The sequence below is a fragment of the Vicugna pacos genome, chromosome 19 (genome assembly GCF_048564905.1).
Source record: "Vicugna pacos chromosome 19, VicPac4, whole genome shotgun sequence".
Taxonomy (NCBI): Eukaryota; Metazoa; Chordata; class Mammalia; order Artiodactyla; family Camelidae; genus Vicugna; species Vicugna pacos.
Window position 1 is genome coordinate 46276891 of NC_133005.1, and position 26328 is coordinate 46303218.

Here is a 26328-nt window from a genome sequence, read left to right on the forward strand (position 1 = left end):
CCAAGGAGCATCCTTCTCACTCTCTCTGCCATGCTTCCTAAGCTCCCCTCCCTCCAACACCCCCTCTTCCTATGTCTGTTGTCAGCCCCCATCCCTCACAAGACGGCAGAACCCAGGGAAGTGTGGGACCCCCCATGCATGCTTTAGGGCTACGCAAGGTCTAGGCCTGGGCAGCTGGCTCCCCTGGCCCCTGGAGAGAAGAAAGGTGCCAGCTACTGGCCCCAGCACACCACCTCCTCCAGGAAGCCCTCCCCGGATGTCTTTCCCACTTCCCAGCACACCACCTCCTCCAGGAAGCCCTCCCTGTTTGTCTCTCCCACTTAGCATTTGGCAGGAGCCCAAGTGGAGCCCACCCCTGGGGGCAGGAACGCAGGAGGCAGCTGGCCTGGGACCGCCACACTGGGCAGGCACCTCCATGGGCGCTACAATCAGGCAACCTACCCTCACAGGGCCCCACCCAGCCCTCCTGTCCTACACCAGACGTTGGACATCAGTACATAGAAGCAGGAGGCCTGGAGATCTGCTCAGGGGTCACGGAGGGCAGGGTTATCCACGCCACAGCCTTGGGACCACTCAGGACAGCATCGGCCAGGGAAAGGAGTGTCAGATTCGAGTCACTGTGCGCTGGGCGTCATGGAGCCCCACCTGCTGCTCAGAACTCCCCACCCGCCCATGGGTGCAGGATTACCCAAACTCTCCCCGGCAGGTCCTCACTGTCAAACCAGCCCTCTTCACACCACGTTTATTCCAGGGTCTGTGACGTGGGGGCCGGGAACTCGTCCTTCCTCGCAGCAGGAGACCGGGCAGGTGCCTCCATCCGGCACTCCGCCCATTATATACAGCTCGGGGTGAGGGTGAAACCGTACACATGCCAGTGTTTCTACAAAGGCCTCCCTGCAGCCCTCCACCCTCCGGGGCTTCGGAAGCGTCTGGAAATGTCCCAGGGCCAAGTTCTGTCCAAACAGCAGGGGCGGGGCACCTGCTTCCCAGGGTGCCCCACAAGCGTGGGGCTGGTAGGAAAGGGGATGCCTTCCCATCCCCTCCCGTCTTAACACCTCAGATTCGTGAGCGCCGGGGGACCCCAGCCTAGTGCAAGGAGGGATCAAAATCAACCCATGCGTGAAGGATGTGCAGAGCCACCCGGCTGGTGCCTGAGCTCCAGGCTGGGGCGTGGGGCGGGGGTGGGGAGAGGCGATGGCTGGCTCTTACTGCTCTGACCAGGTGGCCCCCTCGCGGGGTGGACTCCCAGAGCCTCTGAACGGGGCTTTGAAGTGACTCTACCCAAAGGACAGCTGTGCCGCTGGGGGTGGGGGCTCCTGTGGGCAGGGGGCAGGCCCGGGAGGACCCCCGCCCCCTGGCTGGGGTCCTCCATCCTCCAGAGCTGCCCCAGCTGAGACCATGGCTCGTGATTTCACGTGGACAGAAGAGGGAGATGCGGGGCCGGTGAAGAGAGAGGCTGCCAAGGCCGGGCTGCAAGGCTAAGGAGGCAGGGACCGCCCTAGCCCAGGCTCTTGGCATCTGGCTGATTCAACACTCCAGACAGCCACCAGGGCAGCTGAGGGTACGGAGGAGGACAGTGTGGGACCCTGGATGGGCTCTGGTGGACCCTCTGCCAGTGCCGCCCAGAGGCCCCACACAGCAGGGACCCTCACCCAGGGCCCAGCGTTTCAGGATCACCTGGGCTCCTGAAGTCATTAATTCTTCTGCCTTAAAGTGGGGGGAGCCAGAGAGAGGTCAGACAAGGGGTGTGTGCACACTTGGGGGCATGTGTGCACGTGCGTGTCGGCGTGCACATGTGGTGTGGGGGTGGGTACACACATGCACGCTGCATGTGCAGGCGAATGCGCACTATGTGTGCCCACGGGTGTGCACACGAGTGTGAGCTGCTGCATGTTTGCAGGCGCGTGTGTGAGCACAGGTGTGTGTAGGGCTTGTTTGGGGGTGCGACCTCTGGTAGCACACCTGCTCGTCTTGGGAAAGACGTGCCGCGCCAGCCACGGGGCAGTGGTGGGCCCGCAGCCGAGAAAGGGGACCGACTTCCCAGCGAGCGCCCAGCCTCTTTCCTGAAGCCTACGCTTCCCAAAAGTGGGGCCCCTGGGCAGCGGACAGACGCTGCTCAGGCCTGGGTCCGGGGGCCCCTGAGAAGAAGCCTGTACCCCATCCTCTCCCCAGACTATACCCCCAAACCATCCCCCAAGCAGACGCAGGCCTCCTGTCCTATAGAGGGGCCAGGATGAACTTCATAGCCACCTTGCTGCAGGCAGCATGTCCACAGTCTAGCCTCAGTCCCTCCTGCTGCAACCTTGGAGACCCTCCCGGCAGTGGCCTGGCACCAGCTCCCGGCTCCATGGCGCTGGGGACAGGAGGCGTGTCGAAGCCGGCTCCTCCGTTGCCAGGGCCCCACGGCACAGGGGTGCCTGGTGCAGGACACAAACCTCTCACCGGGGGCCAAGGACCCCTCCTACCCGGGCCAGGGGTCCATGCCAGCCAAGGTCTGACACGGACGGGTTGCTGCTGCTGGCAACGTGAATCTCTCCCCCGGGGCCAGAGAACAGCAGCCGGGGCCGGGGTGAGGTGGGGGCCTCCCCTCCCACAGTGGGAGGGCGAAGGGGGCTCAGACTCCACCCCAGGAGCGGCCCTCTGCCTGGGCCTCTTCGTGCCAATACTGGGAGGGGCTTTTCTCAGCATTGCAGGGTCTGGGGCTGGAGAAACACTGCCCTCGAGAACGAGGAGGACTCTGAGAGGGGGACACAGCAGGGGGAGGGGCAGCAGGCGCCCCTCCCCAGGCCACATGGCAGGCTGCACGCCCGATCCCTCTGGGCTGCTGGGAAGGAGGGGGTGCCCTCACGCTGCGGCCCTGAGCACAGAACACGGGTTCTGAGTCCAAGCCTGGGTCCTCCTGCACTGGGCCCAGCCCACCCTCCAGCTGCCCGGCCAGCAGCCCCAGCAGAGAGGTGTCCGTGGGTGGGACCCTGCATGGCCTGGCCAGGGTGCGGGGCACACGCAGACGCTACAGAAGACACTGCTCCCCAAAGGTCTCAGAGCGCCAGGACACTGACAGCTGGAGTGGGGATTCCACTCCGTCCCCCATGGTTTGATTCTTGGCTCGAAGCTGCTGCCCCTCAGGCCAAGATGCCCAGGACTAGAGGGATGGGGATCCCTGCTCCCCAGGGCCCAGTGTGGGGACGGGCTTCTCTGACTCCCAAGACACCAAGAGGTCGCAGCCAAGGGGCTGGTCAGTGGGGGAGGAGGGGCAGTGGGTGGTGAGCTCCAGCGGGGGCAAGAGAGACACTCTACAAGACAGAGCTGCCTTAATCTCTGGACTGGGGTGGGGGCTCTACTGCCCTGGGGGTTAGCACACTGCCCAGACCCAGGTCCTGTGAGGGGACTGATGGGGACAGGCAAGGCAGGGTCCTTGGTGAAGGACAGTGCAAATCTGTTCACCACGACCTGCCGGGCCCAGGACCCCAGAGCCTGAGCCCCGGCCTGGGGGACCCCACACCCCCACCACATCACTCCTGCATGCAGTCCACACTGCAAGGCTAGCCACAGCCTGGTGACCAGTGCCCGCTAGGGCAGGGCAGAGAGGACACAGGAGTCTCCTAGAAATAGAAGGGAGCCCCAAACACCCTCTTCCAGGAGCCTGCAGAGTGGGCCCCTCCCCACAAGAGCCATGTTCGGGAGGTCTGAGGGTCACTCTGTGCACCCATGCGGTGCCCGGCCAGGGTCCTGGACTTGGGACGGGCTCCCATCACAGAACACTCAGGACCTGGGACAGGGGGACAGGATGACACTGACCAGCAGCTCTGGAGGGACAGCCATGAGGCAAAGGTCATCACCCGAGCGGTGCTGCCGGCCACACCTCTCCCGAGGCTGCAAGGCCGCGGATCCTCTCGGAGACCCCTCACTGCCACCCTCACCCAGCCCTGCTCCCGGCCCATGCCTCCACCGGGCCACCAGGGGCTGCCTTCAGCCTTGACCCCAGCCCCCGTCACAGCGGGGCCAGCAGTCTGCAGAGTGGGCACGGCCAGCCTGGCTGCCCCTTGCTGGAAAAGAATTTTTGCCAACTTGCAGTGTGAGAGACCAAGGGCTGCGTCCACCCACTGCCCCACATGGGCACCCGCACTGCGTTGCTCTAGGAAGAGGCCCCAGAGGGTCCCTCTAGAGACCCGGCTGCTGGGAGTCAGGGAGAGGCTGGAGGGCAGCCTCACTTCCGGGGCCCGGCCCAGCCCACGTCACCGAAGGGGCCCTCGCCCGTGGCAGAGCGCGGCGGGGGCCCGCAGGGGGTGCAGAGGTCCGAGTCCGTGTCCGACTCGCCCTCGGCGATGTAGGGCCTGACTTTGGCGCACGGCGCGACGGCCGCGTAGCAGCCGCTGAGGGCGTCCAGGTTCTCCTTGGACTGAGAGATGCTGAAGCCGCTGAAGGAGCGCTCCAGCTCCTCGTGGTCCACGGACGGGATGGAGATGGACGTGTCGCTGCCCCGCAGGGCACCCTCGTGGGGCCTGCCGGCCGGGGCGTCCTCCTGCCTCAGGAACTCCGTGCTGGCCCGGTTGCCCCCGCTGTAGGCGGACAGCGACCGCTCGTGGGCGGGTGGTGGTGGGATGCGCACCAGCGAGCCGTGGTCACCCACGGGCGAGGTGCCGTAACCCTGGCGTGGGAAGCACTGCTGCTGCCACGAGGTGGACGGCGGGCACTGTGCGGGGGGCGCGGCCGGGGGCGCCGAGAAGTTCTTCTGGCCCGTGGAGCTGGTGGAGCGGACAAGCTTGACGATGCAGCCGTTCCTGCCGCTGTGGTCCCGGTCCTCGGGGCTGTGGTACGGTGGCGCCGGCTCTGGCTCCTTGGCCCCAAAGTAGGCCTCGGTCTCCGTCGGGGCGACACCCATGCGCTGCATGTAGATGTTCACCAGGAAATCCAGCTTCTTCTCCATGGACAGGACCTGCAAGAGGGTGTGCTGGGCCGCGCCGGGCCGCTCCCGGGGTGGGGGGCCGGGCCACTCCCAGGGCCGCTCCCGGGGTTGGAGGGGCCCGGGATTTTCCCACAGAGGTGCGAGGCACCCGGCAGGCAGGCCCGGCAGCAGCTCAGCCTCTGATCCCTCCTGTCTGTGTGTGCAGCCCCAGGGCTTCAGAGCACCAGCCCTCCTGCTGGGCTGGGCCCCCTGCTGCCCACTGTGGGTCCACCCCTTAGAGCAGACTCTTTGGAGGGAAAGAACCAGCCATTCCTTTCCTCAGCTCCCAGAAGCAGACCCTGAGTGGGGGGCCTCACTCCCAGGAGAGAGCAGTGGGGAGTCAGGCAAGGGGGAGAAGGCCAGCCAGGTGGGGTGAAGGGCGGCCCCACAGGGCCTCCAGTACTTGGGGCCTCGCAGAGGCCCCCACCCAGGCAAGGGGAGAGGGCGTAAACTGGGGCTCAGCCCGTAGGCCTGTGGGTACCAGAGGGCAGAGGGAAGGGCCCCAAAACCCAGGAGAGGCTCACGGGGTGCCGGGTCCAGATGCAGTAGCCCTCCCCTCCCCTCAAAGCTCAAGCGCCCCTGCAGGGTGGGGGCCCTCCCCTGGTCTCCCCACCTGCTTCTCCACCTTCCCCAGCCGGCCCATCATGCTGGGGTCCTCGGGCAGCTCCGCCTCCGCCGGGCCCTTGCTCCGGTCTTTATCCGCTATGGCCGGGCCCCGCCCAACGATCTGGTCCACTCTGCCAGGAAGAGACCACACCCCCAGCATGAGTTCGGGTGGGAGCAGCCGCGGGGCCGCAGCCCTCTCCTCTCCTCCTGGGCCAGGCTGCAGCCCCCGGGGCCCAGGCTCCAGGCTGAGCCCAGAACCAACCGGGGACGGTGAGGAACCAGGACAGATGGATGCCAGGTGACTGGTCCTCATACTGCTGTCTGACGCCCTCGGGGCTCAGCCCCAGACCATTCTGTCCCAGCCCCAGACCATTCCGTCCCAGCAGGCTGGCACATTAGCAAGGAGTAAAGAGAAGGGAGCTAGGGCCACGCACCCCCAGCAACCCGGCCCCGCCCCCGCCCCACCCCCACCCCAGCTTTGCTCCTGCGTAATGTGCCACTCGGGCCGCCCAGCCCCGCTCTGGCAGGGCGGGGGTAAACGTCTGCAGCGGGAAAACAGAAGCAGAACTCGCTCCATGCGCCACGGTGGGAGGGGACACAGACCAACACAGGAAACCGCCACGCACAACCAAAGGAGGAGACGGACAGAGCCACTGCCAACCAGAGGAGGTCTGTGTGCGCTCGTGCGTGTGCACGTGTGTGCCCACTGTGCGTGCGCGTGTGCGCTGGTGCGAGGGTGTGTGTGCGAGGGTGTGCCTGCATGTGCGCGCACGTGTGGGGTGCAGAACACAGCTGGGCTGATCTCAAATAAGGCCATGATCACGAACGCCAGCGAGAGGGGAAGGACGCTTCCTTCGAGGAGGGGGCTTCTGCCAGACCCGTGCTGAACAGGCAGGGCCACCGAGGGGCTCAGAAGGGGCCTCAGAGCGGCAGTGTGGGCTCCCAACACTCCAAGCCGGAGAGGTGCGCCTACGTGGACGCTCGCTTGGTCTGCAAGCCACTGGGCCCGTCCCTGAGCCAGCTGGGCAAACGCCCCGGGTGCAGCCGCGCAGCCCCCGCCTGTCTCTGGCCTGGAGTCTCAGGCACAAAGCGCGCCGCCCAAGCTCCGGAGCACAGAGGGCGCCAGCCCCCAGCAGCTCCACGCGAGCTGCCGTCCCGTCAGGCACCTTCCTCACCCACAGGGCCGTCCCTGCCGCCTCCACCAGGGGCTCAAGGGGTCTGCTCTTTCTGTCGCACGAAGCGGGAGGGGTTCAGGCTCAGGTCAGCCGCTGGGCAGCCGCCTCATGCTCCGCTGGGCGTCATGCTTGACTCATGCACGGGGCGGGAGCTGGGGGGCGGGGGGCCCTCGGGCTCCAAGCAGACGCTGGTGGGAAAGGAGCAGGGGGAGGGGATTCTCTGGAGATCCGAGTGTCCACACAGTCCAGGCACGGGCGCTCAGCGCCTTCACCCCTGCCACATGACGGGCCACCTGCCTGGCCGCTCCCCTTGAAAGCCTTGGCCAAGGGTCAGCCTGGAGCTGCCGCTGGTGGGGCACTGGGAGAGGGTCCTCTGTGGAGCCTGTGCCACCCCTTTCCCCAGCCTCACGCTTATCAGTCGGGCTTAACCAGCCCCCAGTGACCGGTCTGTCCTCCTGGTCCCCTTCCTGTGGGAATCTGTGTGTCCTCAGGCTACAGTGGTCTGGGAGGCCTGGAGGTCCGGGGCTCTGAATGCCCAGCCCCTGTGCCCTGCAGCGACGCCCAGAAAGAAGGGCTTCTGTCTCGGGGCACAGCATCCTGGGATGGGGGACACGGGCAGGAGAGGGGACACGGCAAACACTGTCTGGGCTGCCCTGGGTCAGGCCTGCTTCCCCGGAAATTCCTTTCACATGGGAGAGCTCCCAGGTTGAGATGCCCAGCTCACTGACCCTCAGCCTCACGTACAGAAACCCTGCGCACAAGGAGTATGGGTCAGATGCCCCCAGTCGCTCCGCTGGCCCGGCTGCCAGCATCCCCGCGGGCCTCCGGACGCCCCGGGCTCCCTCTGCCAGCACAGCCAGGGTGCGTCTGCCCTCACCCTCACAGGTGCGCTCCAGACCTGCCAGAGGAGGGGGAAGGGTCGCAGCCGTCACCTCTGGGGAAGCAGGAGCCTCCCAAGTCTGAGTCCATCACCACGGCACCTGCTTCTGCTGACTCTCCGCCTAACTGACCCACCTTCTCTGTGCTGGCAGCCGGGCCCTCTTCAGTAACACTGACCACGAGGACAACACTGGCAATGGAGCCGCAAAGCCCTCGGCGCTCCCGGGAGGCCGCTGGGGCTGGGCGCCTGCTCGGGGCTTTCCACTCATTCACCAAAATAGCTCAAAGGCAAGAGAAGGGCAGCTGCTCAGGGCCGCACAGCAGCCCAGGCCGGCCCGCGGGAGGCGGGGCTGGGGCTGGAGTCGGTGCTGCGGGAGGGCTGGCGTGGGGCATCCCCGCACGTCCGAATGATTCTGGTCCTCGCAGGGCTGCCCCTCCGCTTCCGCCCCGGGACCCCCGTCCAGGCGGGCATCACACAGGGTATCCGTGGAAAGGGGCCCCTGGACAGCCTCCGCAGGGCCCCACCAAAAGGGGCAGCTCAGGGGCACACTGACCCAGCCCCCGGGACCTGCCCAGGACCAGGCTTCTCCCCGAGGTCATTTTGTCAGGGACGGAAAACCCTCCCCTCCGTCCGGTCCTGTAGGAGCAGGGCTGGTGCTGCCGTCATGTGGCCTGGAGTGAAGGGGGCTGGCCTCCCACACAGACAGGCGGGAGCGGGTTGGCATCCTGACCTAGGTGAGTACTGGGGTGACTCTCTCGGAGGGGCCGTGGGTCCTTTGGTGGGGTACTTCTTGTGCCGGGGAGTTGAAGGGGGTGGGGGGCCCACAATCATATCTATCCTGGCGAGTAAACAAGAAAAGAGACACCAGGAAAATGCATCGTGAAGCAACACCAAAGGGAGGCAGCTGGAAACTTGCAGAGACAGAGGGATCGACCCGCCGAAAGCAAGAGTGACACTTCTTACAGACCCCGCGCTCCTGGGACCTCAGACTCGCCAACCTCTCCTCGTTCAAGCAAGCACCGGCCGTGGCCACGGCCCTGTGGTGGCGCCCAGCTGCCCGGGCAAGCCTGCGCGCGCCGGCCGGGGGTGGGGGGGCAGCAAAGTGCCGGGTGCGCGGGGAAGTACGCCGAGGCCCAGCCAGCGGGCACAGCCGTCTGGCTCCTGGGGGTCGGTTTGTCTCGTCTGTTTTCAGACAGAAAGGGAAGGAGAGGGAGCCTTTAGGGCAGAAGCACCTGGTGAACAAAAACGGCCGCCGTGAGAGGAGTGGACAGGCCAGCCTCTCCCTCGCACACGTGCTCACATCCACACATACGCTCACGTCTGCACGCTCCTATACAAACATGCATGCTCTCACGCGTGGCTCACACGTTCATACACGTTTGCACGCATGCACAACGCAGGTCTACTCAACACTCCGAGAGGACGCTGAGCCGTCGGCCTGATCTGGCGGACAGGAAGGGGCCCCCCGTGGCCCCACCCAGCAGGAGCAGCTGGAGGCCCAGAGAAGCCCCTCCCCTGGGACCCCGAGCAGGACAGAGCAGACGCTGCCTGCTCAGGGGCCGGGAGCTGGGCTGACCCCCCGGACTGCCCCGACCCTCCAGACCCCGACAGCCAGGGCCCAGGCTTCAGGGGCGGAGAACTGGCTGCAGCCTCTTGGAGGGTCCTGATGAGCAGGAGTGTGGAGCCCCCTCCAGGAGACCCTCCTTACAGGCCCCGCAGATGTATGTGCCGCTGCTTGTGCATGGGTGGATGGTGTGTGCCTATGAGCACCCTGGACTCAGTGTGCATGAGCATGCGTGGGACCCACGGGACGTGCATGTGGGCACGATGCTGAGAGCACGGTCACACAGGCTGGTACCCGTGTGCATGCGGGAGTGGACGTGGGTCTGCGCTCGTGTATCCAGGCCCTTGCGTGTCTATACACACGTGTGGGGCCACAGACAGCAGCCTCGGTATGTGCCCTGCCACGGCCACGCTTCTCACACGCATCCAGCCCTGCTGCCTGCTGGGGACGTGGGAGTCCCTCTGCGCAGCGGGGAGGGTGGACGGGCCTCTCTGCTCTGGAAAAAGAGGTTCTACGTAGCACAGCTGCTGCCTGGTGGGGTCCCCAAACCCTGCAGCTTCACCGTCCACAGAACTGCTCTGTTCCCCCAACACACGTGTGCACATGTGCGCACACATGTGCATGAACTCACTACACCCACGCATGGACGCACTAACACACAGACATGCACGCATCCACACTTTTGCAAAACATGTGTCGCACACGTGTGCACACATGCACGTGCATGCACTTGTACGCACATGTGCACACGTACATGCACCTGAGGCTTACCCCGTGCAAACACACATGTGCGTCCACACACGCACATGCATGTGCACACACACGTGTGCGCACACATACACACACATACTCGCCCGCCCGTCACAGCAGGGGCAGGAGAGGAGAGAAAGGAGAGACAACAGAGATTAAAACCAGACACAACACACGAGGACACAGCAGAAAGCCCACACGGGCCGACGTGGGGCCGGAGAGGAAGGGTCCCCTGTGCCCCTGCAGCCGCACCCCCACCCCACCTCCAGCGGAGAACCAGCCCACGCCGTCCGCTGTCCCGTCTCGTGCCCGGCTTTGGCGCCAGGGGATGGGCAGGCAGGGGAGGGGCTCTTGCCTGGACTGCAGGTTTTTGATGCGGGACAGCATGTCCAGGTGGCCAGCTGAGTACTGCTCGATCACGTCCATCACGTCGTAGGGACGTAGGCTCTCCTTGAACTTTCGCTTGGACACCAGGAACCGCATGACACTGGAGGGGATGGGCAGGGGGCTGTGAGCCCTGGGCAGAGATCACCAAAAGCTGTCCCCAGTGTTCACCTGCCTGTGGCCCTCCCAGCGTCTCTGAGAAAGGCCACTGATGACCTGTCCCTATTACCTGAGCCACCCCCCACCTTGTACACTGGGTCCCGCCACACAGAAGGACCCTTGTCCACCCGAGAACCCCTGTGCGGCAGCAGCTCCCGGCCATCCACTCACAGCCTCGGGCACCCAGCCCCCGGGACACAGGTGACAGCAGTGAGGGCAGGTGCCTCGTGAGTCACAGGGAGCCAGGCTGAAGGGGTCTCAGCCGAGAAGCGTCCCACCGGAGCGTGCGCCCTCACCAGCCCCGCGAAGGCCCCAGCCCCCTCGCCGCGCCCAGGAGCCGGGCCCTCACCACACGGCCCGGATGCTGACTTTGAGGCCCGGGGTCAGATCCTCGGCCACAAACTCGCAGGTGCAGCTCTTGTTGTCGTCCACGATGTCCTCCCCGGGGAGACTTGCTTCTGGGTGGAAGGACACAGCCATGAGGCGGCAGACGGGACAGAGCGGCCCCAGCACCACGGCCCCGCGGCACACACCTGTCAGAGAGCACACCCAGCTCCAGAACCCACCCCCACCCCCACCCGTGGCCCACGGGGAGCGGCCACCACGCGGGCTTGAAAGGGCGTCCTATGACTGGCCAAGTGGACACAGTGTGACGCGTCCACACCCGGTGACCGGGGAGCGTCCACCACGAGAAAGAGGGAAGCACGGTCACCAGCGCAGTGGGGATGAGCCTGGAGAACAGACACACAGAGCAAAGCCAGACACAGAAGGACGACCCCGTGTGACCCCACTGCTCGGGGCCCAGAACAGTGGGCCCACAGAGTCCGGGCGGGAGCGCCGCCAGACACGGGCCTCCTCGGGGTGTGGGGCGCTCTGGGACTGGAGGTGGTGGTGGACAAGGTCGACTGCGCTGCACGCCGCTGAGCACTCACTCTCAGGGCTAGTTCTTCACCTCAGTAGAGGAAGGGGCGGGGAAGGAGAGGCCCTGCCGAGGGTTGCCCGACCCACCTTCCGAGTTCTGCCGGGAAGCGGCGCCCCTGGCCCGGAAGGCCTGCCGTGCGCGGCCGCGCTCCCCGAAGCTCCAACTTTTGGGCACCTTGCTCGGACTGTCCTCCAGGCTCTGGTCGGCGCTGGGCGATCGCCGCATGGTCTGGGCCTGGGGGGACCCCTTGCCCTTGGCAGCCACGCCTCGGGGGCTGGAGAAGACACGGTCTTTCAAACTGACCTTCTGACTGCTCCCGCGAGAACCGACAGACGGACAGACGGACAGACACACAGAAAAACAGCAAGAGAGGTCACTCTGCAAAGAACACACACACCCGTGTCTGCTGGCGGCTGGCCCCGTATGTGGGGCCGCTGTGGCCGAGGGGATGGACACGGTCAGCTCCACCTCGGGGCCTGTGCGGATGCCCGGCCTGGCCGGGGAGTGGTCAGTGGACAAAAGGCGCCTGAGGCTTCTCCACGCTGTCCAGCCAAATGCCTGCGCGGCTACGGCTCTCCCTGTCACCCGCTGAGGGCCCGGCCCCTCCAGTGGTTTCCATACCTGCCCCCCAAACCCCTGCCCCCGGAACGGCCCCAGGGGGCACTCTCCAACCTGTGCCTCCACCACCTGCCCCGGGGCAGGAGGGTGGGCTCTGCAGCTGACCATGGGCCCCTCTGCCGCGTCCTGGGGAGCAGGGCACCAGAAGGGCGCAGCACGGAGGGCGAGGGTCTGCCTGCCTCCCCCCACCCAGACCAGCACAGGCCCACAGCGCCGCCGAACACGTCTGGGAGCAGAACGTCCACGCCCCCCGAGGGGTGGAAGCGGGCAGGCCGCACCAGCTGTAACGGGCCTTGCCGGCCCCGGCCCCGGCCCCGGCCCCGGCCCGAGGCCACAGTCACAGCCCTGCGAGGGTCTTCGGGCCTCCCTGCCCCTGTGTCTCCTGGTAATCGTGGAGACCGTCCTGACAGGCTGGCGACAGCCAGGAGACAGAGGCTGTCTCTGCTCGGGGTCAGAGGTCAGGCCCGGGGCCAGGCAGCCACTCCCTTCCTCCCGCCAGCAGTTTCCAACACCTGCCCAGGAGGAGAGTGGTGAACTGTGAACCCACTAGCCAGCAGCACATCTCTTCACAGAGCCTCCTGGAGTGGCCTCTGCGAGGCCCTGGGGCCTGGGACCAGCCTGCGTGGGCGCCTGGCAGGGCCCCTGCTGGCCCTGGGAAGCCGCCACCACCAGCTAATCCCTCAGACAGTGCCAGACCCACCTCAGCCACCCCCAGTCGGCCGCCTCCGCTGGCCAAGGAGGACCCGCCACTGAGACACGTCCATCAGACGGTGCAGAGATGGCGGGCCAAGGACAAGAGACAGCCCACAGCCTGGTCCGCCCAGCCTGGACACTGAGGTCCAGTTCTGTGCCCCCTCCCTGCCCCCGGGCAGCTGAGACCCCTCTGGGCTAGCCCGAGGCTTGGAGCCCACTCAGGGAGCGCTCCCCAGGAGCCCCTGGGGGCTCTGTGTCCCATGAGCACAAGAGTGGGGGTGTCTGCTGCTCGGAACACCGCTGGCCCCAAGCCCGGATCTGCGGTGCATGAGGCCAAGACAGGGGTTGGGGGCCAAGGGGCATCGGTAGCCAGGCCATGGGGGCTTTGGTGCAGGTAACCCTCTTCTTCCTTCGTTCCCAAAGGAGACCACCAGCTGGTCCAGGGGGACCATGAAACCAGGAGAACAGAAGACCCCAGCTGGACCTGATGCCCGGCGCAGCATAAGAACTTGGCCCATGCAGCTGCCCACGAGGACAGAGCCACAGGAGGGAGCCTTCCTGGCCTCGGCCTGGGCCCCCTGGCCCTGGCCCTCAGGCTGCTCAGACCAGGGAAGGGGTGCCCTGCTGGAGGAGGCCACGGGTGGTCATCTGGACATCCAAGGTCATCACAGCTCAGTGCCCACAGGCACTCAGCCCCCCAGCCACCCCAGCCCTGCCTCAACTCCAGGTGCCGGAACAGCTGGCCAACAGTCCTGCAGGTGTGAGAGAGGCCCTCCCTCAGCTCACAAACAAGGACAGAAGCAAACCCAGGACAGGGAAGGAGCCCGAGGCCAGACCAGCCTCCGTGTGGGAGACTAACTGGGGGCACCTGGACTTCGGCGTTTACATCGGGCCCAGGGAGCAAGTCCAGGAGGATCTAGGGGAGAAAGCCAGGCCCAGCCTCTCCTCCCCTGCCTGCCACGCTTCCCAAGGCGAAATTCCAAATACAGGAGGCCAGCCATCCACAGGGACAGGCGAGCGGGAGGCCCCAGCGGAGATCGGCCACACCCCAGTCTGCACAGCTGGGGCCCAGCGCAGCAGGGTTGGGGTGGGGGGGAGCTGCATCCACAGAGACCTGCCCAGCCAACGGCCAGACCGCGGATGCCCAGGGGAGGTAGGGGGTGGAGTGACGCTCGTGAGACTCGCGCACCGCAGAGCTGAGCGTGGCCCGGGCTCCTGGCCCAGCCGTGGACACCTCCGGCCCTTCTGATTCCCAGCAGCCTGATCACAACCCCTGACCTGAAGGAACAGCCTGTGGCCAGAAGCACCCTGGACACAAGCTCCAGGCAAGCAGTACAGCTTCTGCTGGGACCCCAAATCTCCTCTTGTGGGGCTGCAACAGCCTCCCCTGCAGCACCCACGTGGGGGACACACAGGCAGCACGGGCAGGTGGGGGCCACCCTTCGAGCCCCTCTCCAGGCGGGGGGCTCGGAGCATGCATGGATGCAGATGGACAAGCATGCCGCCGCCCTGGGGGCCCTGACCCTGCTGTGGAGCCCCTCCTGCTGCCCGCTGCTGGGCACCACGGCTCCCAGCTCCAGCGCGGACCACATGCACATGAGGACAGGTGAGCACAGCTGCCGGCACCTGCAGGGCCGCCCTGGTCGGGGAGGGGGCGGGCAGGAGGGGCACCCAGAGCAAGCAGGAGGACAGACGCCCCACACGCCCGACAGCAGACAGTGGACAGAGAGGGAACGTGCCAGCAGTCAGGGAGCCCACGGGGCGAAGGTCGGGCAGACTTTCACCGCCCCGTTTCCAGTCTGCCCTGAGCCAGGCCTGTACGGGGGAGGGGGAGCTGTGGACCTCCGGCTTTCCGGTGTGTCTGGTGTGTCAGGACCGAGGGGCCCGGCACCCACAGGACGGAGCCGCCTCCCGCGGGCGGGCGGGTTAAGGGCAGCGGCCCTCTGCTGCGTAGTAGAGGTGCTAGATGGGCCAGCCGCAGGGGAGCGACTCGCCAGAGAGCAGTCAGAGCCTGGACGCTCCGGTGCTCTGTCGGGGTTTCAGAGCCCCCGGCCAGCCCCCCTCCTGCTGGGAGCAGAGCATCGTTTGGCTTGCAGATGAGGAAGGGCATTGGCTCCGTGACTACGTCACCAGGAGGGTTTGGAGTCAGAGGGAGCCTAGCGCTCCAGAAGCGGCTGCCAATCAGAATCGGGCCTAGGGGGCCGGGCCGGCGCCACCTCTCCCTGGTCCATCTAGAACCTCTAATAAGCAGAGTGTCCGGAGCAGGAGGGGACAAGAGCCGTGCAGCAATGGTTGTCCGAGCGGCGTGTCCGAGGTACCTAGCGTGTCCAGGGCAGCATCCACACAGGGACTCTCTGCACCGTCTGCCTTTACTGGAAATGAGGAGAGGACAGTTAGTCCCGGGGGCGCCGGCATCCAGGACGTGACCAGAGGGGCCTGCCCGGCGCGCGGGCAGAGGGCACAGAACCGAGCCACCGACCGACCCAGGGCAGCTCTGGGCTCCGGCCCCACTGGCTCCAGAGTTCGCGTCTGAGTGAGAGCAGCCGGGAGGCCGTGAAGAAAGTCTTCCCGCTGGCCTGGAAAAGAATAGCCCCTATTTTTGGAGGAAAAAAATTCCCTGTTTTTTCCTCCAAAAATACCTTTTCCTTCCAGCATGTAACCAGTTTTGGGACCACGTCTTTTAAAAGATGTATTATTTTTTGCTCTATTCATGCCAACAAAAAAATAATACATGGGCTAAGGCTTTGCCAGTTCTGGGAAGACAGGACTCCAGAAAGCTCACGTTTTCAGAGGAAAAACGTGCCAGTTTGGCTTCACAAACCAACCCAGCCAGCGGCCCGATCAGAGCGGCCCCGGCTTACCAGGAGACAGCAGCTGCCTCTACCTGGAGGGAGCCAAGGAGGAGGGGGCTCGGGGCACCTGGACTTGGAGGGACCGCCAAGGTCGGATCTTGGGTGAAGTCCACCCCATGCTGAGGCCCCGGCAGGGCAGAGACGGAAGGCCCACGGCCAGCCCTGCCCAAGAACCTCCCCAAAGGCCCGAGACTCATCTCTGCACTAGAACCTGCAAACTTCTAAGCAAAAATGAAAAGAACCAGAACAAGCAAGAACTTTAAGAAACCCTTCACTTTCCCGGGGCCTCTCTCTGCCTCCACCTTCGGTGCTGTTGCTTCTGTGACAGTAGTTCTCAAACTGTGCACCTGAGGAACCCAGATGCGCCCGTGTCCTCACGTTCATTTAAACTCCAGTGGCACCTGCCAGTGTCCAGACAAGGATCTCCCCACTACGCATGAAGGACACCCTTTCTCAACACCAGCAAGCCTGCAGGTCAAGGTTCCGCAAGGAGCTTTCGCTTGGCTGCCCACGGCTCAGGGTCACTGGACCCCCCCCCCGGCCTCATCCCCCACAGAGGACCCCGCCAGCACGGCTTCCTCCCGATGGGACCTTCCCTAGTCACTTCGGGGTGTTGAACAAGATGAACTAGAGGTGGATCCCAGGCAGGACGGAGCCGTCAGGTGAGAGTACTCATGCAGGGGTCCCTAGGACCCGGAACCTCACCCAGTGGCCCCTGAATCTGGGGCAAATGTGGTCTCCCAGGGTGCATTCTGGAGGCAGCCACAATTCCACCAGGGCCTGCTGGACAGCAAAGGACCTAAAGACCCGGACCCCACCCCCCCGCCAGCTCCTCCCGGGGTCCCCAGGCCTGCACACAGGGCCCTGCCCACCCTGCCTGGAGGCTCCTCCCCTGGGAAGAGGATGTGGCGGGGATGGTCTCTGCCTCCAGCTCCCTGGGATGGCCCCAGCTTTGACCACTCCTCCAACCTTCAAACTTCCTGCTGCCTTTGAAGCTCCCAGCAGTTGCCCCAGAAGCATCTCCCAGGCCCCGTGGCCCAACACCACCAAACGCACCATTCCGTGGGTGCAGGCAACGGCCCCGTGCCTGGCTCCCAAGCCCAGGAGACCGAAGACCGGTTCTCTAACTGCATGGAATCTTTAATTTTAGTGAAAACTTAAACAGCCTCTCGTGGCCAGTGGCTCCTGTGTGGGGCAGTGCCGTCTGAGAGCATGAGAGAGCGGGGGACGGCAGGCTGCTGGCAGACGGCCCTCCCCGGGCACTGCCCCGTGGCTTTGGGGGTGGGAGGATGCCTGGCTAAAGCCCGTCTCCTCCAGGCCCCAGCCTGGCACCAGGGTTTCCTGCCCAGGTCGGCCCCATGGAACCTCACCCCATCCAGACTGCCGGCAGGCAAGCCCAGGGGACCTGGGGCCCAAGAGGGTGGGAGAGGTGCCCACAGACACTCACCAAGACCAGACTGGACAGACACGCAGGCAAGCAAGGCACACTGCCGCCTGCGACGAGGAGGGGGCCACACGGACCAGGGCAAAGCGGCTGGGGTGCAGGGGTTCCCCCAGGCACAGAGGGGCATTCAGAAACAGGGTGGGACACAGGGAGAGGTCAGAGACACACCCGGAGCAGCATAGCCCGAGACCCCCGCCCGCCTCGACCCCCAGCCCCACTCCTCGATGTGGACACCCACACAGGCAAGGGAAGCGCTTCCACCTTGAGCCAGGGCCGGGGGTCTCACAGCAGCTGAGGGAGGGTTCCTGGATCCACCCTGCCCACCTGCACTTTGTGGAACAAGGTCCCCTCGCCAGGCAGCTCAGGGACAGCCCACCCCACCCTGGGCCCAGCGGCAGGACATTTTCCCGCACACCTGCTGTGCCCCGGGTGCTAAACGTGGCTCTGGACGCCCCAGTCAGGGGAAAGAAATGCCGCCTCTGTCACCTGGTGGACAGGTGTGCATCCAGGAGAGGCAGGCCCTCTGCTCCCAGGGCCTCAGCCCAGGGTCCCCGGGAGGCGGGCTGGTCCAGGCAGGCCCGGGAAGCCGCTGGGTCACAGGCAGGCAGGGACACAGGACACACGGGGAGGAACAGAGGGGCGGTGTGCGGGAAGCAGGGAGGAGCCACAGAACGTACCGGAGAGCCGGGGGCTCCCTGTGTCCTCACCTCGAGTCCTGCTTTCAGGGCCAGCCACCTCATCCCCAAAGACAGAGCGGACGTGATAGGGGCCCGAGAAGGGCAGTGACATGATTAAAGGCACTTGGGGGGACAGCAAGATTTTCCAGATTGGGGGAGGGGAGGGCAGGAGAGGAGAGAGAGAGAGAGACAGGCTGAGACGACAGTTGTTGGCTGGGGAGTAAAGCAGGGCTCGAGAAGCCGCGTCCGGCCAGAGGGGCCTTGGTCCACCGGGCGGGCGGGCTGAGGCCGGAGCAGCGCCCACCAGGACAGAGCCAAGGGCAGACCCACCTGCTTCCTCAGGCAGGAAGGGCCGAAGGCAGCGCCAACGGGGACTGACAGAACGGGACACCCTTGGGGCGCGCCGCACACCAGGCCCTGCCGCACACGTCTCCCACCCGGCCCTGACCACAGCCCCGCGTCGGGACCCCCTCGCTCCCATCCTGCGGATGAGAACGGAGCTCGCTGCCCGGGCTGAACCCTCTGGTCCCGGGTCTGAGGGGTCACCACTTCTGCTCTTTGGGCTGGTTGGGGGCAAAAGCATTGCTGACCTCCCCAGTCCCAGTCCCAGCTGCCACCCCACTTTTGGGGACGTGAGGGATGGAGGCGCAGGCCCCCTTCTGATGGAGGCTGAGGGTGGGGCTCAGCCTGACTCCTCCCCAGCCGAGTGGCCGGCCAAGCTGCCTTCGGTCCAGGTGAGCAGGCACCTCTGGACCACGGCCTGGGGAGCTGGAATCACTCTGCATGGGGGAGCGGGCACCGGGGACCCCTGAGCTCAGAGATACACAGTGACCCACACGCAGGCTGAGGTTCATCAAACTCAGAAGTTGGAAACTGACCTGGATTTTCTATTAAACACTAGGAAACTAGCAGGCTGCCAGCACGCCTTCGCTGCCCCCAGCAGAGGCGGCCCGTGGGGGTCCCTACACCCACCAGTCTCTAACTCCCAGAAGTAACAGAGCTGCAGGGGCCTGAACAGACACGGGGAGGGGGAGCTCCAGCCCCACCGAGGGGCTGTGAGGGGGTGGGAGACTCTGCCCAAAAGGGGACCCTCTCCCACTCGTCCAGGAAACTTCAGCAAACGGGACTTGCCAGTGGGTGGAGCGAAGACGCCTCGGTAGAGTGGCCCCACCTTCCACCCTCTGCCCCGACCCGCAGTGTCGGAGGGAGACCCGTCCACTCAGAACGGCCCTGTGCCTGGACTGGCAGGCGTGCTCTCCCAGAAGCCCCTGCCTTCGAGGGGCTGCATCCTGGGTGGGAGGCGGGAGGGAGCTGCCCCTAGGCTATGAGCCAGCCCCGGGCCCTGGGAGGGGACATGCACACAGCAGGTGATTTAAGGGCCCACATCACCGGCGGGCAGGGGTCTGCACACAGTTCCACACGGGAGCACGCCCAGGCCCCACGACAGCCCTCGGCTACCGGGTGACACGCAGAGCAGGCACGGAGGGAGCAGGAGGCAGACGGGCACTGACCTTGGCGAGGGCTCCGGCTGAGGCTCCTTCCTTCAAACAGAGGCACAAGACTATTAGCAGCCGGCCCGCCATGTAGAACCCAGCACAGACCCCACACCCAGCCCAGGCCCGCCCCCATGCTCCCACGGGCGGGTATCTGCGTGTGTGAGGGGTGCAGAAACAGCCCCCCGTCTGAGGGCCCCTGGGGGAACCCGGAAGGGGCCACAGGAAGCTCTGAGCCTGAGGTCACTACCTCCCCACACGTGGGGGCACGCATTTTAATCAGAAGCACCAACATTAACAAAGTTTCAAAGAGGCACGTGAGGGAGGCACTGGAGGTGGTCAACTTCCGCGGTCGACGTTCAGGCCAGACATCAGCTGAGACGCTCCCGCCGCCGTGGGCTTGACGGAATTGCCACTCTTGGAGGGTGGGCTGGCGCCGAGCCCTGGGCGCGTGTCCCCAGGTCCTGGTCTGCTTGGGCTGGTGACCTCCACGAGCGAACACCGAACAGAAGGCTGAGGGCTTGGACTGCTCTTGGTTGGTCCACGGACAACTACCGGCCAGCCCCGCAGGTGCCTCGGGACGGCGGTGCTCACACTGGTCTGTTGTGTCACCAAGCGGGCGCTCCGTGCACGTCCAAAGTCTTTGCAGAACAGGCTCTGTGTCACCATGACACTGGCAGAGCCAACGTGACAACGAAGACAAGACGGTGTGGCCAGACAACCTGCTTGGGGCTGGGGTCTCTGGGGACCGACCCCCGGAACTCACACCCTCGGGAATAACGTCCACCCCAGAGGGACTAGCTCAGAAACGCGAGTGGAGGCCCCGTGGGCGCCCCATGCCGACAGCGCCACTGGGAGCTCGACGTTTAGAGCTGCCCTGGGCACTCTCAGCCCGGCCCGGGGCCATCCGTTTCCCGGGACGTGTCAGGTTCCTGGGAGGCCAAAAGCAAGGCAGCACAGACCTGCACTGAAAACAACAGAAACACGCCCTCGCCCAGCTCTGGAGACCAGACGTCCGAAGCCAACGCGTCCGTCAGGCTGGGCTCCCTCCAGCTGCCCTGGGAGGGTCCTTCCTGCCCCTCCAGCTCCTGGAGGCCCCGGCCTGGGCTCATGGCTGCCTCCCTCCAATCTCAGCGGATGCGTCTCCTCAGGACACTTGTAAATGGCTCTGGGATCCACCAGACAGCCCAGGACGAGCTCATCCAGAGACCCTTAACCACAGCGGCAAACAAGGCCCATTCACGAGGCTCCAGGGCACGGACCCGTCTTGGTGGAGCCACCATTCAACCCACTACGGTCCATCCCCCAAAGTTCATGTCCACTTTACATCCAGAACACATTCACCCCAAGCCAACATCTCTCAAAGACCCAGCCCGCTACAGCATCAGCTCTGTGTCCAAAGCCTCACTTCAGCCCACAAAGTCCCGAAGGTCATCGTCTCAATCACCTGAATCCGGTGTGAGCGGCTCTGGGTGTGGTCCGTGAGTGGACCTGTGAACCCAGAAGGCAAGTGATCTGCTCCAAAATGCAGCGGCAGGACTGGCACAGACCAGACGCGCCTGTTCAAAACGGGAAACCAGGAGGAACAGCCACCGGTCACCCACATTTGAAATCCCACAGGGCAAATCCACTTGGTTGGAAGCCCCTTGCCCACCTCTGTGCTCCTGGCTCCCTAAGCCTCGGCCCGCACCCCCGGCCGAGGCATCGTCCCTCCTCCTGGAGGGCCACACGTGCGCAGCCAGCCGACTGGCTCCACCAGCCTGCTTCCCGCGGCGGAACCCCAGGGCTGCCGCGTTCCTGCTTTCTGCCCACCTCCCTCCCTCGCTCTTGGTCCAGGCAGGCAGTGTTTCTGCCAGAATGAAACTCCTAAAGCCTCGTGGGCACCCGCACATGCCCCAGGAGGGACCTCTGCCCGGTGACCCACCCTAGTCCCGCTCCTGCCAGGAGGGCCGGTCGCACCCACGATCACACACCGGTCTCCCCCACGACAGCCGTCCAGCCACGCCCATGGCCCTCTCTCCAGAGCACGCTCTCCTGGACCCAGGGTCCTGGTTCATGGTCCTGTGCACCCTGGACGGGCCCGGGCCGCTCCTGCCTCCACCCCCTTCTCTCCACCTGCGTTTTCCCACAAGCAGCGAGGAGACACCAGGCCCACGGCCCACACTCTGCCTGGAAATCTCCTCACTAAACGTCCAGGTTCATCGAGTGCAAGTTCTGGGATGGGATTCGGCCACTTTCTATGCCATTTACAGAAAGGGTCACCTTTCCTCCAGTCCCCAGCAACTCGCCTCATGCCAACCGAGCCCTGCCTCTGCGTCGTATGTCGAGCAGTCACGGCAATTCCTGCATCACGGGACATCCCCATGCGCCTCAGTCATCGTGCCTGCCAGCTCCCACGGGAACCGATTTTAACGTCCGTATTCCCACCAACTGCCTCTCCCAGGCAATCTGGGCCTTCTCTCTTGTGCTCTTCAAAACGCTGCCGCCGTCATCCAATTCCAACCACTCTCCAGTCTCAGCCTGGCAGCACCCCACCTCCCGGCCCCAAAATCCCTGCTCGGCTGCCAGAGCTGCTGCGATGCTGCACCACAAGCAGGGCAGCTTAACTAAACCACAGAAGCGCGTCCTCGCCCAGCTCTGGAGGCCAGGCTCCAAAATCAAGATGTCAGCAGGGCGACCCCTCTGGGGCTCCAGAAAGGGTCTTCCTCGGCTCCCCAGCTCCTGGTGGCCTCAGGCATCCCCTGGCTGGCGGCCATCTCCCTCCAGTGTCTGCCTCCGCCCACGTGGCCATCTTCAGTGTCTTGTGAAGGACACGTGTCATTGGCTGAGGGCCCACACTGATCTAGGAGGACCTCACGCTGAGGCCCTTCACTTAATCACATTCACAGAGATTTCTTCCAGATAAGGTCCCATTCACAAGTCGCAGGACATGGACATATCTCTGCAGGGTGGAGGCCACCATTCAACCCACGACGGCTGCTCACCCCGAGGAGGGTTCTTCAGTCGGGGAGCCCCGTGGGCACCGTCCTTGCCTCTCTCCCATCTGCAAGCTTGTCTCCCATGCACATCCGTCTCTGTCCAGCACTCTGGGAGTCGCAGATTTTGTGTTCATGGGAGAACCGGCGGTTACCACCCACATGTGTGTCCACTCAATGCTCCAGGGAGATGCGGGGCTGGACTCTGCCTCCCACCCGCAGCCAGAGCTTCCTGGCCCCACGTGGAGGTCCACCCTCTGCCCCACCCTCACAAGCAGCCGCCCTTGGGATGGGAGCCTAGGGCAGGGTCGGCAAAAGCGGAAACCACCAGTAGCACCGGGTCCCGTGGCCAGCCCACCGGGAGCGCCCCGGGGCTCGGCGGCAGCCGGGGCCCCTCAGGAGTCCCAGACACCAGGGCCCCGAGCTCCAGCCTGCAGCACCCGCTAACCTGAAGGTGAGGCCAGATTTACTCTTGAGGTTCCGCAGCAGCTCCAGCTGGTTGAGTGGCGGGATCAGTCTGCAGCGAGAGGAGAGGGCAGTGAGCCCCCGCCACGCAGCCCAGGGCCCTCACCCCGCCCTCACCGGGGTCACCTCGCACACGGGGCAGGCGGCGCCCGGGGGACTCGGGCTGCGCCCTGTCACAGGCAGAGAGGGGGACTTCACGCGGCCCGGGCTGGCGTCTCCACCGCTGGGGCCGGGACAGCAGCCACACTCCCCGGGGGGACTCTCCAGGGGCTTGGCCCTGGCAGTGGGCGGTGCCCAGGCCGTCCCTAGAGACCCGGCCCTGCCCACATGGAGCGGGCCCAGCACAGCCCTGGAAGACAGGGGCTGGGGGCTTCTCCCAAGCCCTGAGCACCCCCTGGGGGCAGCACAGTGGCAAATGCAGCCCCCCAACGTCCTGAGGCTCCCCGACCCGTCTCCTCAGAGCCACACTCTCTGCCAAAGCTGGGGCGGGGCCGAGGTCAGTGGGAAGGGCTGTGCCAGGCAGAGAGGCCCACTGGTCTGTAGGTGAGCCTCCAGGACGGCTGGAGGAGAGGCCCAGGACCCTGCACCACCTGGCCTGGCTCTGTTCCAAGGCCCCTCTTCCCAAACCAAGTCACGGCCACCAGGCCCACATTCAACACTGCAGCCACCAGGCAGGGAATCCGAGAGGTGAATCAAGTTTCCTTGTGATGCCAGCGGCGGGCTGCACACCTGGGAGGTTCCCGGGGAAGCCCAGGCTCCCCACTCCGGCCGTAGGAGCCTCGGGTCCTCACTAGGTCTGCAGAGACTCCTGCTCCCCACCCACCCCCAACCCACCCCTCACCCACCTCCTCCCAGCTCCTTGTCACCTTCTGCCCCTTCACAGGTTCTCGTCTCTTTGCCCTGCTTCCTGACCCTGGTCTCTCCTTCCTGACCCAGCCTGACCCGCTGTGACACCCCCACCGCTGTGACACCCTCAGTGCTGTGACACCCCCACCCAGCCTCAGCCCCCGAATCTTGTCCTGAGCCTCCATGGTTCCTGACCCTGAGGCCCCCGATGCCCCAGGGCACCTCTGTCCAAGCCTCTCCTGGGCATGCTCCCTCTGTGTCCTGCAGTGCCACCACCCCCGGCACAGGCCTGGCTCCAGCCCTCACCCCACCCCCCACCCCGTCTCCTCCTGGACCTGCCTCTCTCCTCCCGCCCCTCCTGTGCCCTCCTCCCCTGGGGCTCTCTGGACGCCCACCACCCTCCCTCCTGGGGCTCGTTCTTGTCACCCTCCTGCTCAGACTCTCCAGAGCGCCCTGTTGCCTCCCAGGTAGAAGGATCTCTGACCCCGCTGCACCCGGACGCGCCTGCCGGCCCTCCCTGCTGGTCTCTGGCTTTGCTCTGGCCCGCCCTCCTCTGCCCAGCGCTGCCCTCTGGCGCCAGGCGGAGTGCCCTCTGCCCCCTGTGGCCCCAGCAGAGCCAGGCCTGGATCCTGGAACACATGCCCTCCCCCCCGCCTCCCCTGTCCTCATAGGTCAAGACCAAGCAGGAGGCCCGGGCAGGCGGGTCGGCTCGCGTCATGGGTGCAGCGGAGCCCCAGGACTGGACATGGGGCAGAGTTGGTCCTCCCACCCCCCCGACCGCCCACCACGGGGCCTAGAGCAGAGACCCCAGACCGCTGGCCCCAGTCAGCCCCCACACACACAGGTCCAGGGTAGGGACACGCAGTGAGGACATCATGCCTTGGACACACAGCGGCAGGGAACAGAACACGGGCGGGCAAGGCCACGGGCAGGGACGTGCACGCACCACGCACATCGGGGCCACGCACACGCAGCACCGGTGTGGGGGATGAGGGTGCCGTGAGCGACAGGGGTGGGGACACGCTGGGGAGCGTCTCCCAGGAGCGAGCAATTGTTAGTCTGGGAGTCAGCCACCTCCAGGAGGCCTGGGGCAGGGGGCACCTCCACAGACGTCGAGGGGTGTGGGGCTGGCTGGAAAAGACGGACCGAGGGAGCCACCAGGTCTAGGAGGGGCTGTCAGGGCCTGACGCAGGCACCCTCCAGCTGCGTCTGCCCCAGCAGACCAGGACCAGCAGCTGGGGAAGGACGCTGCTCCCACTGGCACCTTGTCCTCTGAGTGAGGCCCCCGGGGTCTGCAGCCAAGGGGAAGGGTAAGCACTGCTGGGTGGAGAGGCCGAGGGGCTCAAGTCCCTCCCTCCCATGGAGCGTGCCCTGCACTGCCCAGCACGGCACCCTCTTCCCTTCTGGGAGTGGAGGGGCTGACTTTCTAACAGGGCGCCCATTCAGGTGCCAGGGGAGGGTGAGAGACCCCTGGAGGGCCCCTCCTGGCCTACGCAGGGAGACGGTGTCCCTGGCTCGGCAGGGCCATGCGTGGATGTCCCCGTCTAGCACAGTCCCACCACTCTGCAGGGAAGGACAGGGCCTGCAGGGGGACCTGGCCCCGGGCTCGGGGAAACCTCCTATAGCAGCTCAGGGCCCCCAGTAGGCCCGGAACCCCAGACTAGGGCACAGCAGGAGGAGAGCCCTCGGCGCAGACACAATGCAGGGACACACAGGTGCACCGCAGCCTCTCCTCCCAGGGCCTGCAGCCTCCCTCTCGCTGCAGTGGGAAGACTCGAGGCAGGGGGAGCGAGGGCATAGAGGGAGCCCCCAAGCAGGGTTGGGGTGAGCTGGCTGGGCAGAGGCCCCATGAGCAGCACAGAGGGCCGCAGGCTGGGGAGCCCCGTCTCTACCACCTCTGCGTTGGGTGTAAGTGGGGCCCGTGGGGCGGGATGGAGGCGCAAGGAGAGACTCCAGCCACTGAGACAAGGCAGGAAGCGGGACGAGGAACAGAGGACACCTGGGACAGACAGATCCAGCACGAGAAAGCAGGTTGGGGTGGGGGCAGTCGAGAGAGGTGGCCAGGGGAGCGAGGGAGGCGCGCGTGGCTCCAGGCTGGGGCCACAGGCTGGGCGGGGCACAGGGGCGCCTGGCGGGGGCGCGGGGCGGCCCCGGAACGGACCCCAACAGAACAGGACCACACCACACACTTTCTGCCCATGCAGTCCTACCTGGAGGCCCCGTAGGTTTGAGTTTGCGAGCTTTCAAGGGTTTTCACACACACACAAAGGGAAAGGAACGAAAATTGGAAAAGAACGGGATAAGAAAAACGAAGCGAAGAAAACGGTCAAGGAAAGTGGGGGGAACAAAAGAACAAAGAAAATTAGCAGGAGGGTCAGTGCTGCCTGGACCGGAGCGCTGGGAGCGCCGTGCGGGGCCGAAGGCAGGCGCCTCTGGCGGGGAAGGTGGCACCGGGCGCCCGCACCAAGCTGAGTGCTCCAGAAAGTGCGGGTGGGGTGGACGTGGAGGGAGGGCTGGGCGGCCCCCCCTCTCCAGGTGGCAAATCCTCACAGAGGCAGGGGGCCGGTGGAGCCCCAGGCGGACAGCTCCGTGAGTGCAAACCCCAGGAGCAGGTAAGGAGACTGGGGCCCCCCAGGCCCCCAAGGGTGGAGGGCAGGCTGGCGGGGCAGTGCCCACCTGAGGGCACCAGCCCTGCATGGACTCCGGGCGGCCCCATCGCTTCTCAGCTCAGACCTCGTCTAAGCTGGAGCCTGGCACAGACAAGCCCAGGGTGGCCTGGAAAGCCGCCGGCTGACCAGCGGCCTCATGGGTCTACTGGCACTGCCCCCGCTGACCGCCCCCGGGGAGGGACTGCCGGCCCCTTCTCTCCCACCGAGGGCA

General features: G+C 65.5%; 1 protein-coding gene across 1 annotated transcript in view; it reads right to left on the minus strand.

Annotated features, from left to right (window-relative positions):
* Positions 1-1178: 1178 nt before the first annotated feature.
* KCNQ2 (potassium voltage-gated channel subfamily Q member 2) overlaps positions 1179-26328 on the minus strand; it is a 49458-nt gene continuing 24308 nt past the window's right edge. The window contains exons 9-17 of the mRNA XM_072943615.1: positions 25659-25688; positions 22586-22654; positions 19181-19210; positions 15015-15068; positions 11472-11695; positions 10813-10921; positions 10276-10407; positions 5559-5682; positions 1179-4936 (exon numbers count right to left, since the gene is read on the minus strand). Of these exons, the coding sequence (XP_072799716.1) occupies positions 4208-4936; positions 5559-5682; positions 10276-10407; positions 10813-10921; positions 11472-11695; positions 15015-15068; positions 19181-19210; positions 22586-22654; positions 25659-25688 (1501 nt within the window). The 3' untranslated portion in view covers positions 1179-4207. The remainder of the gene's footprint in view (positions 4937-5558; positions 5683-10275; positions 10408-10812; positions 10922-11471; positions 11696-15014; positions 15069-19180; positions 19211-22585; positions 22655-25658; positions 25689-26328) is intronic.